This window comes from Poecilia reticulata, unplaced genomic scaffold (genome assembly GCF_000633615.1).
Source record: "Poecilia reticulata strain Guanapo unplaced genomic scaffold, Guppy_female_1.0+MT scaffold_125, whole genome shotgun sequence".
Taxonomy (NCBI): domain Eukaryota; kingdom Metazoa; phylum Chordata; class Actinopteri; order Cyprinodontiformes; family Poeciliidae; genus Poecilia; species Poecilia reticulata.
In genome coordinates this window covers 1,228,676-1,244,289 of record NW_007615013.1, presented here as the reverse complement: position 1 = coordinate 1,244,289, position 15,614 = coordinate 1,228,676, and the positions used below count along the sequence as shown (strand labels likewise).

Genomic DNA, 15,614 nt, shown 5'->3' with positions numbered 1-15,614 from the left:
CTCATGGTGGACAGTGGGTCCATCAGCCTCATGGTGGACAGTGGGTCCATCAGCCTCATGGTGGACAGTGGGTCCATCAGCCTCATGGTGGACAGAGGGTCCATCAGCCTCATGGTGGACAGTGGGTCATCAGCCTCATGGTGGACAGTGGCTGGTTTCTGTCAGCTTGTGGGTAGAAAAGGTTTGTGGATCGGATCCACTAGTAAGTCACGGCCAAACGCTGAGCACCCAAAGGGAAGGAAATCAGGGATATATGTGTGTGTGTGTGTGTGTGTGTGTGTGTGTGTGTGTGTGTGTGTGTGTGTACTTAATCAAATGTATAACGATGGTTAAGCAGGGCCCACACCTTGGCACAATCCCAGGGGCCCACACCCTCCTAAGTCCGGCCCTGCCTGGAGGAAAACCAAGTCCTGCCTGGAGTTTGTTTCCAGGATTCCTTCAGGCTCCTGGATGACAAGTGGAGCTGTGCTCCAGCAGTGACCTGCAGCTGATCCTGATCCGATCAGAACCTCCATCCATGCAGGACTGTCTTCTCTTCCCGCTCCAGGTGTGGACTTATTTACAGGTGTGCATGTCGTTCATGCTCTCGCAGCGCCTGCAGTGGACGTAGCAGCACCAGACAAACTTGCACTCGCAGCGCTGGATGTTCCTCACCACATGCGTGTTGTAGCCTCTGCCGCAGCAAAGCAGGTTGCATCCATCTGGGCCGGTGGAGGTCCGGTTGCAGCGGCGCCCCCTGGTGCCGGCGATGCCACGCCGCCTGTCCTCCAGGCAGTAGTTTGGAGACTTGTTCAGGTAGATGAGTTCGTGTTTGTCCACAGGGCGGCGCTGGTCCTTTTTTCTGGTCTTCCTCCTGGAACGGTCCGACACCTGGACGCTGCGCTCGTATCGCTCCTTCAGGTAAACGCCAACGCGCTGGAACGGCGCCATGGACCTCCAGCAGGTCTTCACCGCGCAGGAACCAGAAATACCGTGGCAGCGACAGTCTGTGGACATGGTCGTCTCGATGGCCTGCAGGAAGACAGAGACACTGGGCTGGAGATGGGTTCCAGGTGGGGGAGGAGAAAGTCAGAACCTGACTGCCCGCTGACGGCTGGACCTGCAGCAGATGGTCGGATCCCAACCTTATCCTGGAGGATCAGGGAGGAGTCCAACCAACCAGCAACTACTCAGATGGATGGTTCCTGTAGAGCAGATGTCAGTCACATCAGAACAACTAACGTTTCAGAGGTCAGGAAGTCCCTTTCGGACGAGAAGTTGAAGTTTGGATCTGGACCAGTGAAGCTGGGCTGGTGCAGAACTGACAGAGTAGAAGCTGGAGATCCAAACAGTCCTGCTTTCTCTCCAGCCTGAAGGAAGTGGTGTAAGGTGAGGTCTGGTCCTTCACTTCCAGAGGAACCATCCGGGATCAAAGCTTTAAGTCGATGAGAACCATTTACATGTAACTTGGTTCTTTGGTGTGGCCTGATTGAGCATCTGGTTGTCGGATGGCCTCTGTAACCCGTCTCCTTATCGAAGCCCAGCGGATCCCATGGTTTAGCCGCAGCAGCAGGTGTCTAGAGATCCAGAATCCAGGTTCAAGACGGGCCGGCTCTTCCAGAGGTCCAGTATTAAAGTGTCTTTGTGGAAGTAAAGGAACCTTCATGAATAAAGGACTTTCCAACCAGAACTCCAGCTTTAGGGAGAACGTTACTGGATCTCCGGCTCAGAAAATGTTCCCTGAGCTGCTGCCTGGAGCGGCCTGGAGACTGCAGCTGCCCCAGAGGGAAAACCACTTCCTGGGAGAAACTCCAAGCTGGTTCTGGAAAACGGATCTTCACCCACTTTGGTGGAAGAACCTTAAAGGAACATTCTGAGCACCTGCTGGCCCGGTTCCTCCCTGATCCTGTAAACTGGACCTGCTCCAACCGGTTCTCGCAGCAGAGCGAGTTTTTCTCTGAAGGGGTCTAACTGAGGTCAGAGGTCAGGATGTCCTCACCTGCCGTCCGGCTTCGGCGTTGTGCTGGTTCATGGTGCTGAGCGTGAACCCGACCCGGCCCGTTGACGAGTTCGTCCCCGAGACGTCCATGAACCTCCGGCTGAACCAGGTTCCGAACCGGATGTGGTCCGAGCAGCCGCCCCAGTGCCAGCCCTCCGCCGCCCCGGTGCCGCCGCCGCGCAGCCGGGCGTCGCAGCCGCACTCCGTCATGTTGCCCTGGCTGCAGGACCGAGTGATGGAGTGGACCAAACCCGCCGCCATCACCGCGTAGATGAACGCCGTCTCCTTGGTTCCTGCGGGATGGAGACATTCTGACATCACTTCCTCTGCAACCAAAGGAAACATGATCCCTACAGATAACCTTTGACCCTTCTGTCTGGACTAGGACTCATCAAATGAGGGCCTCCAACACCTCCTGTTTCCTTCCTGCAGAATGCAAAAAATCAGAGATTTAATCTGATTAAATCCATCTGTAGTGACCATTTGTCTCTAAACTTAAATTCAAAAATCAAAAACCTCAAAACTCGAAGGTGATCTAAAGAAAAGGTGAATCAAACTCAAATAGTCACCTGATGCACCGTGGATTCTGGTTTACGCAGCAAAAAAAGGATCAAAGGTCAAAATATAGTTGTTTGGTTTGATTTTTTCAGATCAGGCAAAAGGTTCCAGGCTTCCTGCTCCTATTCCTGCTCCTGCTCTCTGACTGACAACAGAAACCGAAATGACTGATTGGCTGATTCTGCAGGTAACAAACCTCATGACCACCACGTGCATAATAAGCTACCTAAGACCCACCTAGTTATACCGTGAAATACCCACAGCCCAACCTGATTAACTCATTAACTCATTAATGAATTTCAGGTTGGGCTGACCGGGTCATAATCAAAGAACTTCTTCTAAACAGCAAATTAAACAAAAATTCTAACGATAAATCAACTAGGAAATAAACAATAAGAATAAAACAATTTAAATTCTAAGATTTAACCAAAAGAAAAAAGGGGAAAATGGCTCCTACACCATTTAATCCAAGATGTTCCGGTAATCCCGGAGTCCAGCTGCAGGTTGTGACGTCATAAAGACGTGAGGCTCAGTCAGGACAACATGCAGCTCCTCCGTTTGGCCTCTGGGGGGCAGACTGGGTCCAGTCCGACGCTCCACCGGCGGAACCCGTCCAGTCCAGACCTACTGGTTCGGTACCATGTGGACCCATCAGAAGCAGAACTAAATATTTAGTTTCTAAGCTGCTGCGCGTCGGAACCAGCAGAACTTTAACTAAACAGGACCAGGAAAACATGCGGAATTCTGTAGAACTTTTGGTTCTGGATGTTGGGTCTGACCGCCTGGAGCCAGAACCCGTCAGCAGAACTAAAACACACAGAGTCCAGTTAGGAGCTGCCGAACCGAGCAGCAGAACTCACCGCTCGTCAGTTCGTGGCCGAACACGGCCGCGGGGTTCCGGGTCGTGGAGCAGTTCCAGCGCTCCAGTCGGAACTGGTTCCGACACTCCGCCACGGCCAGCCGGGCTCCGTCCCGCACGCCGGGCAGCAGGAAGGGCTTCCCGCGGCACAGGGCCCGCTGCCGGCCGCTCAGAACCGGGTCTCCGCAGGACGTCACGCCCAGCCACCTGTGGAGGGCAGCGGCCGCAGTTAGCGCTCAGAGCCGGGCTGCAGTCCGCAGGCTCGGTTCGGACGGGTTCTGTTTAATTCTGACATGAAGCAGCTGAGTCTAACCGACCCGGTCCAGAAGATCAGAACCGCAGGAGATTCTACAGAATCTAAAAACTCAAATGAAACTTTTCTTTCTAGCAAAAGATCTGATCGGAACCTCGGTTCTGTTCTCCGGGTTAAACTAAATCCGAACCGGTTCGGGAAAGGTTCTCCTCAGCTACAAGTTCGGTTCGGATTATTCATGTGAGAATCTCCAGAACCTCACAGTAAATGAAATAAATCTACAGAGCATGCGCAAACCCATCTGGTTCCGAACAGTTCGGTCTGGTCGGGGAGCAGGTTCTCTCGGAACCACAGACATGGGCTCAGCCTGACCCATCCGGACAAGTGGAACCGAAAGCAGTAGCGGTTCTGGTTAGTTGGATAAAACTGGACCTCAGACCGGGTTCTGGTGCTGATAAAAAGTTCTGACGAGCTGCGGTACTGCTTGGTCCGGTTCGGTACTCACATCCAGCTGGCCCGGCAGCTCGGCGGGCTGACCCAGACCAGCAGCAGAACCAGACCGAACATGGGTCGGACTCCAGAACTCCGGGTCTCCATCCCTCACCAGAACCGCCCGGTCCTGCGGATCATCCCGGTTCCGCAGCCGCTGCTTCCTTCTGCCGGACCAGGCGCGGCGGACTGGACCCAGACCCGGTCCAGGACGCTACTGATTGGACCAGCGCATCGGCGTGACGTCAGAGGCTGATCCTGAAGCTGCGGAGCAAACAGAGCAGAAAAACATCCCGGTTCTCCAGAACCGCCTGGCTCCGGACGGGACGGAAACTGCTGGTTCCGAATGGTCCGGAGGAAGAAACCAGGAGGTTTTGGTAACCATGGCAACCCCGACCTCATAGAAAGTACCCCTGGCTCTGCCTACCAGGGACTGGACCGGTTCGGTTCTGATTAAATAAATTGAGAAACTAAAAAAAGAGAATAAAAACTTTATTAGCAGCAGAGGAAGCTCAGATCCATGAACAGAACCGGAACCGCATGCGGGCCGAACAGAACCCACAGCTAAGCAGCAGAATCATCTGGAGACGAATAAAACAGAACCATGAGGTCCAATCCGACCAGAACCAGACGTGTCACATGTCCACTGGTCCACCAGTCACTCCTTTATTTGGACCTGGAGTAGCTGTTGGTTCTGGAAGCTGGAAACCTTCAGAACCGGCCCGGTCCAAATCACTGAGTTCTATGTCCATACTGGACGGAACCAGGAACCATCAGAACCCGGCTGAGAGTTCTGGTGAGCATCTGGTCGGGTTTGATGGGTCCTGGATGAAATGAAACCGGTTCTGGAACTCCGGGTCGGGTTCCGGGTCGGAGCGAGGAAGGAAAACGGTCAGAGTTCCAGATTTATTCCCAGCAGATGGAAAATCTGATTCCACCAGAATTCCTTTACCGGATTCGGATCAGCAGCGACCCGGATCGGTCCAATGTTCCTCCGGGCCGCAGCAGAACCAGCAGCTGCCTGCTGAATGCCTGGAAAAGCCTGGAAAAGCCTGGAATTATGAACCCTGGATCCGCTTCTGCTGTGAAAAATGAAACCTGGATGGAAAAACGCTTTGTTGGAAAATCTGGGAAATGTTTTTGTTGCATGTCGGAATCTTCTAGGGAATGAAAGTCTTCAGAACTTCAGAACTTCTGGGAATGTGAAACTTCCCATGAGAGGAAGTTTTAATGAAATTAAGTTTCTTGGAATATTTTGAGTTTCTCATTATTTGAGGATTTTTCTGCATCCTCCTCATCAAACCAGAAGTATTTCCATATACGGTTCCCTTCCCAGTCAGTAGGACTTCCATGTTCATCCCGGAACATCAGTGAAGCGAACGCTGACCGGGCAGAACCCGGCGGTGACTCTCACCTGTTCCCGGGACACAGGCGGCTCAGCAGGATCTCGGAGTACACCTGGTTCACCGCTCCGCGAACCCGAAAGGTCGGAGCCTTCGACCCGACTTCCTGTTCCGTGTCCAGCATGGAATGGCTGCCGGTTCTGGTTCCGGGCTTCTTCCTGGTGGACGCCTCGCTGTCTGCAGGGTCAGAGGACTGGAGCTTCTCCACCTGGAAGGAGGAGAGGCGGGATCAGCTGGAAAACTGGAATGTTCTGCACAGCAGGAAGTTGCAGCACTTTGCCAGGATCTTTGAGCCGAATCAGGCAAAATAGGAACTGATTCTCTGAACCAGTTCTTTTGTTTAAAACCGGATCATTGGAACTTCCTCTGGAAAAAAAGAATCTGTTTCAGGAACCAGAAACTTTGTTGGGGACCTGGATCTTTTCTGAAGGAGCCGAAACGTTTTCCAGGATCTGGACTGTTTCTCAGCTGGACTTTTAGACTCAGTCCGGATGAACATCGTCAGGAGACGAGGAACCGCCTGAGCTGAACAGCTGCGCTGCTAACAGGAAGTAGAGGTTGAGGAACAGGAAGGCATCTCTGCAGATTCCTGGAACCGTCCAACCCGGTTCTGAACCCGAATCCCCGGACGGCGGCGTTGCTTTACCTCGTGGAAGTGGCAGGCGCAGCGGCCCTGCAGGAACTCTTTGTAGCGGCCCATGGTGATGCTGAAGGTGTCCACGGCCTCGAAGCGCAGGTGTCCGGCCGTGGAGATCAGCTCTGCGTTGTCCCTGAACAGGCCTGGGATCTCCGTCTGCAGGGAGACGCCGTCAGAGACGCTGCAGCAGGACATTTCCCTCTGCCGGGAACCTACCAGGCTCAGAGACCGGATGCCGTCTACAGGGAGGTGGAAGCCCATCCCCAGAGACTTCACCACCACCAGGACCTCACTCAGAGACTCCCTGATGGGGACAGAGGAGTTCCTCAGGGACCGCTGTCAGGGCCTCTGCGTTCTGAGGACACCTGTGGTGTCGTTTTATCGTTTACCTGTCCAACACGTCCTGCACCGTCCTCAGATGGTCGCTGTTGAGCCACTGGACTCCGCCCACCACCAGCACCGTCTGGTTGGAGTTCTCCAGCGGCCGAGACCTTCACAGAAACAGAGGCTCAGCCGAGGAACGCGGTGCAGCGCAGGAAGCACTGTGGCCTACTTCCTGTCACCTGTTGATGAGCTGCAGCAGGGCCTGCCTGAAGGTGGGCCTCTGGCTGCCCTCCAGCCAGAAGCGGGGATAGTAGGAGTAGCTGACCTGTGTGCGGCGCCGGTTCAGGTTGCGGTACAGCAGCGTGTGGTGAGCTCTGCCCCAGTCCTGCAGGCTGCCGTTGAGCCGCTCCATCAGGAAGAACATCATCCCGCGGTTGGTGGAGTCCCCGATGAACATCACCTAGCAGAGACCGGCCCATCAGCTGGCAGTGCCGACGGCGCCCGGCGCCCGGTCACGTGACCTCACCTTCCTGTCCGCCATGCAGTCCTGCAGCAGGGGGCGCCGCACCGGCGGGTGGTAGCAGCCGTCTGGCTGCCAGGTGACCTCCCTCCAATCACAGGTCCTGTTGTCGGAGCAACTGAGGCAGGGGACGACCCAACGACCTGACGGACAGGTGAGAGACGGACTCAGGTGAGCTGCCGGTACCGAGGGAGTCCAACCGGGTCCGGGTAAAGAACCGGGATGGGTAAGACCTTTAAGATGGTAGGAAACTCTTCTTCCTGACTGCAGAGTTAGTCTAACGGTTGCTATGGAGACCAGGAGAGACCAGCTTGTGCGCCTCCCTCCCTCTGACTGGACCCGCCTCCTTTAGCAGTACGTTCTTTAGCGCGTAGCATTGTGTTCTCTGGTCTTTCCCATATTGAGGAGCGACTCGGCCTGGTGGAGGTTTTGTTGGGAGCGGACAGACGGACAGACGGACGGCGGACACGCTACCTGGGACGTGTCCTGAGCTGCAGGGCCGGACGGGACTCTGGGGCGGGAGGTGAGGCTGGAGACCGCAGGACCGACCCGGTTGGACCCGCATGCCGCAGTCCTGCAACACAGAGAGAGGTTAGGGGAGCCCGTCATGCTGCATACATTACCCAGCATGCATCGGGTTTGCTTCTGCAGCGTCTCGGCATCAAAGCTTTCATCCAGCCCAGAGGTCAGAGGTCAGATAAACCTCCCAGTCTGCTGCCGGCTTCTCAGACGCGGCTCTTCTTCTTCTTCCTCCGCCGCCGCAGTTCTTCGTGGCGGCGCCACATTCCGCACGCCGGCGCCGCAGCTCGCAACAAAGTGTGACAAGAAAACTTAACAGGGATTTTCTTGTTCGTACCTGAGCTCAGAGTAAACGTTCGAACCGGGCCGGGCCGGGCCGGGCCGGCCAGGCTTTCATCCCAGTCAGTGGATCTGGTTCCACGGGCTGAAGCTTCCCGGCGCATTACAGAAACGGCTGCAGCATTACGAGCCACAAAACCAGAATAAATACGGTTCGGTCCGAATCCAAAACGTTCCAGAGATTTTTAAACAAACCAAAGAAACAAAAACATGCAGATGAAACAAGAATTTATTCCTCAGACGAGGAATTTCTGCATAAAAAAACAACTCAAAATATTAGAATAAAGTTGCTTAAAATTCAGAAACTTTTCCAACAAACACTCGGGAATTCAGGAATGTTCTTGAATTTGATCCAAGTCTGACCCAGAAACTGAGGTAAACAGGAATAACAATCAGAAGGAAAATGTTCTGATGAGGACTGGAAACTACAGAACCTGAAGGTTCTGTCCAGATTCCAGGTCAGATTCCAGACATGGAGGAACATTTCCTGAAACCTGGAGGAGAGCTGCAGGTTCTCCAGGCGGCACAGAGCGACTCCTCAGCTGTGAGGCTGGAATCTCCACTTCCTGTCTGCGCCGCTCTGCAGACACTTCATGTCTAACGCGGCGTGAGCACAGAAAAAGCATCGCCGCCATATTTTACACACAAGTCGCAGGTATAAAGATGAACATGGTGAGAGAAACGGGGGTTAATATACGCTGACCTTTGACCTGCGGTGACGATGCGCTGCAGCCACAAACTGTATCTGTGGACAATAATAAACTACAAAGAGTCAAAACTCACATAAATCCACTGAAAGCTGATTCAGTTATTTAGACCAAGAATCAAACCTGATGATTTTATTGTTTCAACGATGAAACTGAACCACATTTATCCTCAATAAGCTGAAAATAAAGAAAATAAAGTAAAGGAGGGTGAAACCATGAAGATGAAACTCATCGTCTGAAAGCATCTGTGGCTCATTTCATTCTGACTGGAGAGAAAACAGCTGGTCAGCAGATGGACCCACCAGGTTTGGTTCTGAAGGTCCATCAGCAGCTGATCCAGGTGAGCCTGAGGAGCTCTGATGGAGGATTGATCACTGATCAGATTGATCAGCTTTAGATTCATCCTGGATCTGAGCAGAACGTGGAGCCCAGCGGTACCGGTACCGGTCCAGCTGCAGCCAGTGGAGCCGGCCGCTTTGTGAAAGCGCCTTATGGACAGAAAGCATCAAGTAAATGAAGCTCCTGCTGCTGATTCCTGTCTGCAGGACAAACGTCCACATTCCCACTCAGCTGCTCTGCTGCCTGTAAATCCGGATTGATGAAGGAAAGATGAGCAGCACGGATTCAAACATCTGGTTTTTTAGTGCGTCGCATTTTTCTAAATTTGTCCTACGCCAAGTTTTAGTGTGAAAACTGCAAACTCTTATGCATGAGGCCCCTGGTCGCTTCAGGGAAGTTTTCCTTTGGGAACTGAAGCCATTCCTGGGAAAGTTAACTCACAGTTTGGAGGCTTGGCTTCGGGAAATTTTTGGAGATCCGATGTGGAAGTGAAGCTGGGAACCGACTGAGACGACCTTGGATTTATTTCAAGTAGGGAACTGAAGATCTTTGGGTTCAAGGTCGTTTTGGTGACTCAGGAACTTTGTTGGGAACGGGATGTTGCTGGGATCCGAGGAGTTCCTGGACACTTTCATCAACTGGATCACCGAGGAACAGGAAGTTCTTTGTTGGGAAGAGGAAAATCTTTCTGGAACCATGTAGACCTGTGGGTCTGAGAAGTGGAAGGTGTGGTTTGAGCGGCGCTGCGGTTCTGGTGTTCCGGATCCGGGGAAGCTGAAGGACTGAGTTTTCATATTTCTGCAGATAAAATCGGCCAAATGTTTGACTTTGTGCTGGAAGCGTTCCTGACGGCGCTCAGGCGAGCCTGACGGAATCAAAGTGAAAACTGTTTCTGTTCTGTCGGACTCGATCCGTCCTGGCCGGACAGAAACACTCACCGTCCAGCACCGTGATCAAAGCTCCGGACCCGGATCCGCTCGCAGGCCCGCGTAATCCGGATCAGCTCTCATCAGATCATCGCTCTGTTTTTCTGGGAATCAGTGAGGGGAGGGCGGGAATTCACAGCTCAGCGGAGAGCAGGAACCCGGACTGCCGGGACCCGCTGGGTCCGACCCGTCTCCTGCTGATCTGCCTTCGGACAGGAGCTCAGAGTTGTGTTTGGACCGGGCCGCAGCGTTCAGCGCTGGTTCTGCTTCGTCTCGGTTGCGACACGTTTGGCTGGAAAAGCGAAGCTGCAGAGAAATTCCTGCCGGGTCCGAAGGCCTCAGATGGTTCTGGTTAGCAAAAACGGTTCTGGCAGACGGAACCGCGAAGATTGGAAAAGGTGAAAACGCATAACAGAACCAGAACCCGGGACGCCCTGTAGAACAGAACCCAGTCACCAGCTGGGATGATGCATCAAGGACATTTTGGACCTCGGTTCTGACACAGAACTGTTCTCCAGAACTTTAAACTGGATTTCTTAAAACAGGCAGCGGTTCTGATCGGACCCGCTGTGGCTGGTTCTGGTCCAGTTTCAGTCATTCTCATTTCTGAACGCAATCAGGACCAAAGCTGCTCTGGACTGACCCGGTTCTGGTTCTGGTCCGACTCATTCCAAACTTTTTATTTTGAATCCGTTTCCAGGAGAAAAACAGATTCTAGACGTGTATTAAAATCTGTCTGTTGTGTCTAAATGGGTGAATTTATTGCCAGATAATATAAAATAATTTCTGCCTACAGTGAAAAACGAGCAGCCGATCCAGAAATCGGCCTCATGGATGACCGGTATCGGCAGCGCAGAACCTGATGGGTCCCTGGTCTCGGATTTTGGCTTATAAAGTTTTTCTGGAACGTTAAACGTTCACCGTCTGACCCTCGTCAGCAGCTCTGCGACCCCTGACCCTTGGCCCACCTGCAGGAAGCTGCAGGTCACATGGTCTCCGAACGCCGGCAGGCTGGGCCGGCTCTCGCGGTAAATGTGAACGGTGTAGATCGTCATGACGACGGAACGAGGCTCCGCCCCGTCCGTCACTAGGATGCTGATCTGGCTGGTTCCCATGCCGACCGGGAAGTTGGCCGTCCTGAGGAGGAGAACGGGTCAGAACTGTGAGGCCAGGGGTCAGGGGTCAGGGGGCGGGGCTAACCTGGGTCCTCGGTGGTTGTCCAGGCGGACGACGCAGGCGGCGCTGATCGGTTCCGGTCGGATCCGAACCATCACCGTGTCGAAGGGAACCTGGGCCCAGTACTCCTTCAGGGCGGGGCTAAAGGGCGGAGTCAGGCTGAGGGGCGGCTCCGAGTAGATCTGCCTCAGGCGGGGGTCCGAACACGACCCTGGGGGCAGAACGCCGGCCAATCAGAGGGCAGTTTGGAGGATCCAGATTTCTGACTGAAAACCCAACCAGATACCGGTAGTTGAGCCGGTTCTGGTCCGGTCACTGCACTGCGCTCCAGATGTTTCTCACCTCCAGGTGACCCCGACGCCGGCTGCTGATTGGTTGGTGGGTTGGCCTCTCTGTGGAGAACAGGTGAGTCATGTGACTGAAGAGAAGCAGCTGAATGGCTGGAAGCTTCGGCTGCTCACCTGCTGCTCTGCAGGTCGTGGTGCCGACTGATCCTGAGGAGGAGGAGGAGGAGCAGGCTGGGGGGGGCCGACGAAGAGGAGGAAGAGGAGGAGGGATGAAGCTGCAGAGAGACACTGACTTAGATCAGCTCCATGACACAACCAGAACCATCAGAACCAGGCGTACCAGGTGGAAGGCTGACGGCGTCTGCAGCTGCAGATGGAAGCGCAGCAGGAACAGGAAGTGGTCGTCGTGGTTCAAACAGCTGCCGTGTGTCCCTCTGCAGCCACCGTACTGAACACAGAGGATCCAGTTCAACCCTCAGCAGCCAAACTCTCCATTAGTCTGAGTTACTGCAGCGTTTAAAGCTCATCTGGTCATTTAAGCTGAACTTTAGTTTTCAACCTTTGAGCCCAGGTTCATCGTTTTAATCGAACAAATCAAGAACCACCAACCAGAAATGGAAACAAAGATTCTCTGTAGCCATATTTCATATATAGTCATATTTCATATATAGTCATTCTTATCAGTCTCTTGAATAGGAATCAAATAAACACAAACATTTTACATTTCTTATTTCAAATTGCACTAAACATGTCCTCTTCAAAGATACACCTGAACAGAACCACAACACTGTGGTGTTAAATTTAAAGAAGTTGTAGAAACTTCAAAGTGTTTTACAAACTAATCCACCAGCATCTTAAAGCCAGAATACAGAAAATAATTCTTATTCTGAAAGAAGCAACAATATTTGGGAAACATTTCACTTCATATTCACTGTTAGAATATGAAGAGCTGCATGTACAAAATGTCTGTATATTTGACCACCTGGTGTGAAACCTGAGCATGTTTGGATGAAAACAGATGATTTCCTGGCAGAAACTGAAGACAAAACTTTTCCTCCACATCTCAGTTTCTCTGGTTCTAGTTTTTATAGTAACCAGATAGAGAAGCTCACTTCACAGACATGTTGTGGGAAATGGACTCATGTTCTTTCTAACTCCTGCTGAGCTTCTCTGTCTTTTCCATCACTGCTAGATTCAAAGCTCTCACCGCTACCTGGAACATTCAGCATCACTAATTCTCTGGTTTTAATGTAAATGCTCTGTACCTGCTGCCACCTAGTGGTGAGAACGTTGCATGATTACGCCGCTAGTCTCTGCTACAGCAGACACTCGAAGATGACATTATTGGCAGATAATTCATTTCCAAAAAATCTTTTAAAATCAGTTACCGTATTTTCTGGACTAAAGAGCGCACCATACTATAAGCCGCAGCTTCAAATTACAAACAGGAAAAGAAAAAAAGGAAACGTACATATATAAGCAGGGCCGTGCAGAGACCACTAAAGGGGCAGCTGCTCAAGCACCCCTAGCCCAGTGTTGTGGTCAAGACCACCTAACCCGAGACCAAGACCAGCGGCCCGCGCAAACTGACGCGACAAAATGAGAAATACGATCAAAATTACTTCTCAAATTGATCTGAAAGATCCATATTCCATAAAAACACCTAGATATTAAATACTGAATAAATCTAAACAATATTAAAAGCAGAGCAAACTTTGTTCTGCTTTCCTTCCATCTCTGTGCTACAATCCGCCGCGGCCTCATGCCATCCCTAAAAACATAACGCCCTGGGCGTGTTGCTCATGTCAGAAACCATCACTGTCTGCACCATCAAATATGGCAATTGAGGCAAAGCCCTGACGGTAAATAACGCCCAACTATGAACACTGACCAAGGAGCAACAACAGGAAGTAACCAACCAGAAGTCGCTCTCCGTGACGGTGCTCACCCTCCTCCCTACATGAAGCCAGGCCGTCTGACTCCATGGCAGACATTAATTCCAGCTGCCACTTTGCTGCTGTGCAGAGCTACACAGGTGTTAGCATCATGGCAGCAAAACGCAAAGAACTTTTCACAGTTCTGAGATGAGCAAAGCTGCTGGATGCAGGTAAAGTTAGCTAAAAGATGACTAGCTAATATCAATACAGCACCTTCAGCTCAACAAGTAGCTTGTAGGCTACTGGTGTTGTTGTCTATGTCCAGCTATGATTCACTGTTGGACTTCTTAAGTCTGACAGTCAGAGCAGTCCAAGTGATTTTAATCGGTGCGTTTTCCATCCACTGAAAACAAAGATGTTAACAAATAAACTGGACAGTTTGCTGTTCGTTTATGACATTTTCACAGTTGCGGTCTCGACTGGTCTTGAAATAAAATGCCGAGTCCTCAGCGACCGAGACCATCAAAAAATGGTATCGAGACCGGTCTCGATACCAAGACCGATTTCGAGTACTACAACACTGATTGCAGCTTATAGTCCGGAAAATACGGTATTTATTTCATAAATAGTGTCATTTCCTGGATTTATTCTGTGAAGAACCCAGAGGGTTATGTGGTTGTGCTTTCTGGAAAACTACATTTTTACATGTAGGCTCTCCTGCAATCATCACTTTTTCTGTTACAAACTGACTCCGGCCCCCAGCAGAGAAGGGAAAGTTATGTGGCCCTCAGGAAAAGGTTTGGGGCCCCTGTAGTAGAGTAAGGTCAGATGGTTACCATGGCAACAGAAAGTCCAGAGGGGCACCATGTTTACATTTCTGTAAACAGATTTTACTTTAAAAGTTGTTTTTTATTTTATTGTATTTATTCCTGAATTGTTGTCAGGGACCCGCAAACGGCCCCCGGGACTCACTTTGAACACCTTCCTGCTTCCCGTTGCTACGGCAACACAAACTCACCTGCCGCCGGAGGGTCTCTAAGGCCCGGTGCGGCTGCAGGTGTGTGGGCAGCGGCAGCAGCAGGCGCAGGCTGTCCTCCAGGACCCGGTCTCTGGTGATCTGTCCTCTGAAGGCGTCCTCACCCTGAGACGGGACGCTGAGTCCCGGGTCCACCTGGACAGACAGAGGCACACTGACCCCTGCTGGACATTCAGTGTAACCGAACCGGTCCTGAGCTGGTACCACTTGGCAGAACTTTGAGACCAGCGGGTCAGAACCGGTGTGACCAGCAGGGGGCGGCAGAGCTCACCTGGACCACAGCAGGAGAGGCGGCGCCGCTGAACATCAGAGTGAAGGTGAGCAGCTGGAAGCACAGCAGGCAGCTGGACAGAACCAGAACCAGAACCAGGAGTCAGCACCGGACGGATCTGCAGAGACGAACCTGGGCAGAACCGGGCCTCACCTGCCGCCCGCTGCAGGCTCCTGATTGGTCGACGCCGCCCGCAGCACCGCCACCACTGCCCTCTGGACCTGGATCCGGGCCAGCTGGGCTGAGGCCGGCCCGAACCGCTGCAGCAGGAAGGTTCTGATCTGCAGCGCAGGAGGTCAAAAGGTCAGGAGGTTCTACCAACCCGGATCATACCAGAGGTTCTGGTTCCTCACCTGGGTCTGCTGGCCCGGGTCGTTCTCGCTGGTCTTCACCACGATGATGTCATGCAGGAATGATGTCAGAGGGGTCACAGAGGTCACCAGGACAAAGACATTCACCATGGCAACCAGAGCAGGAGAGGGGGCGTGGCCGGGTCTGTCCCGGAAACAGGAAACTGAAAACTTCACCGTCCAATCAGAAAACACGGGGCTTCCAGGTCCAATCAGACCCGGATCACCTGACGACCCCATGCTCACCTGTTCTGAGGAAAGGGAGGCTTCTGATTGGACGACCCACAGGACACAGGCCTCATGGGAAGATCAGCTTCTAGAGAAAGGTCAAAGGTCAAATACTGCGCTGAGGTTGACCTCTGCTTGACCTGGAACAGACTCACCTGTCAGCTGCAGATAGAACCGACATCGACCTTCACCTGCATCTGAAAACGCCTCCATGAGCTCAGGTAGCAAGTTCACCTGTACACACACACACACACACACACACACACACACACACACACACACACACACACAGGTGAGCTGTGATGTCATCCAGCAGGACTCAGCCTGGACAGGTGAGTCTCACCATCTGATGCTGCAGGTGTGAGAATCGGATCCTCCTCAAGCAGCTCGGCTCTGAAGAACTGAGACACAGCAGGAGGCTCCACCCACCCACATCTGGGACAGGTAGAGGGGAGGAGTCAGTACAGGTGGATGGGAGGAGTCAGGACAGGTGGAGGGGAGGAGTCAGGACAGGTGGATGGGAGGAGTCAGGACAGGT

At 52.5% G+C, this 15,614-nt stretch overlaps 2 protein-coding genes across 5 annotated transcripts in view; both read right to left on the bottom strand.

The window, feature by feature from the left end:
* The window catches only part of wnt16 (wingless-type MMTV integration site family, member 16), an 11,439-nt gene extending 6,885 nt beyond the window's left edge, over positions 1 to 4,554 (bottom strand). Inside the window, exons 1-4 of one of the 3 annotated variants that reach the window (XM_008401689.2) lie at positions 4,253 to 4,554; positions 3,397 to 3,602; positions 1,979 to 2,271; positions 7 to 1,011 (exon numbers count right to left, since the gene is read on the bottom strand). In XM_008401689.2, coding sequence (XP_008399911.1) covers positions 556 to 1,011; positions 1,979 to 2,271; positions 3,397 to 3,602; positions 4,253 to 4,539 — 1,242 coding nt within the window. In that variant the 5' untranslated portion in view covers positions 4,540 to 4,554 and the 3' untranslated portion in view covers positions 7 to 555. Of the gene's footprint in view, positions 1 to 6; positions 1,012 to 1,978; positions 2,272 to 3,396; positions 3,603 to 4,153 lie in introns of those variants that run through there. The other 2 variants (XM_008401690.2, XM_008401691.2) reach the window with 2 other exon arrangements.
* A 59-nt stretch (positions 4,555 to 4,613) lies between these two features.
* The window catches only part of cped1 (cadherin-like and PC-esterase domain containing 1), a 13,200-nt gene continuing 2,199 nt past the window's right edge, over positions 4,614 to 15,614 (bottom strand). Inside the window, exons 3-21 of one of the 2 annotated variants that reach the window (XM_008401746.2) lie at positions 15,420 to 15,511; positions 15,232 to 15,310; positions 15,095 to 15,164; positions 14,852 to 14,993; positions 14,652 to 14,779; positions 14,499 to 14,571; positions 14,210 to 14,362; positions 11,655 to 11,762; positions 11,489 to 11,589; positions 11,370 to 11,419; positions 11,052 to 11,238; positions 10,820 to 10,988; positions 7,496 to 7,595; positions 7,028 to 7,164; positions 6,741 to 6,961; positions 6,567 to 6,668; positions 6,394 to 6,481; positions 6,187 to 6,333; positions 4,614 to 5,748 (exon numbers count right to left, since the gene is read on the bottom strand). In XM_008401746.2, coding sequence (XP_008399968.1) covers positions 5,548 to 5,748; positions 6,187 to 6,333; positions 6,394 to 6,481; positions 6,567 to 6,668; positions 6,741 to 6,961; positions 7,028 to 7,164; positions 7,496 to 7,595; positions 10,820 to 10,988; positions 11,052 to 11,238; positions 11,370 to 11,419; positions 11,489 to 11,589; positions 11,655 to 11,762; positions 14,210 to 14,362; positions 14,499 to 14,571; positions 14,652 to 14,779; positions 14,852 to 14,993; positions 15,095 to 15,164; positions 15,232 to 15,310; positions 15,420 to 15,511 — 2,348 coding nt within the window. In that variant the 3' untranslated portion in view covers positions 4,614 to 5,547. The remainder of the gene's footprint in view (positions 5,749 to 6,186; positions 6,334 to 6,393; positions 6,482 to 6,566; positions 6,669 to 6,740; positions 6,962 to 7,027; positions 7,165 to 7,495; positions 7,596 to 10,819; positions 10,989 to 11,051; positions 11,239 to 11,369; positions 11,420 to 11,488; positions 11,590 to 11,654; positions 11,763 to 14,209; positions 14,363 to 14,498; positions 14,572 to 14,651; positions 14,780 to 14,851; positions 14,994 to 15,094; positions 15,165 to 15,231; positions 15,311 to 15,419; positions 15,512 to 15,614) is intronic. The other variant, XM_017302952.1, reaches the window with a different exon arrangement.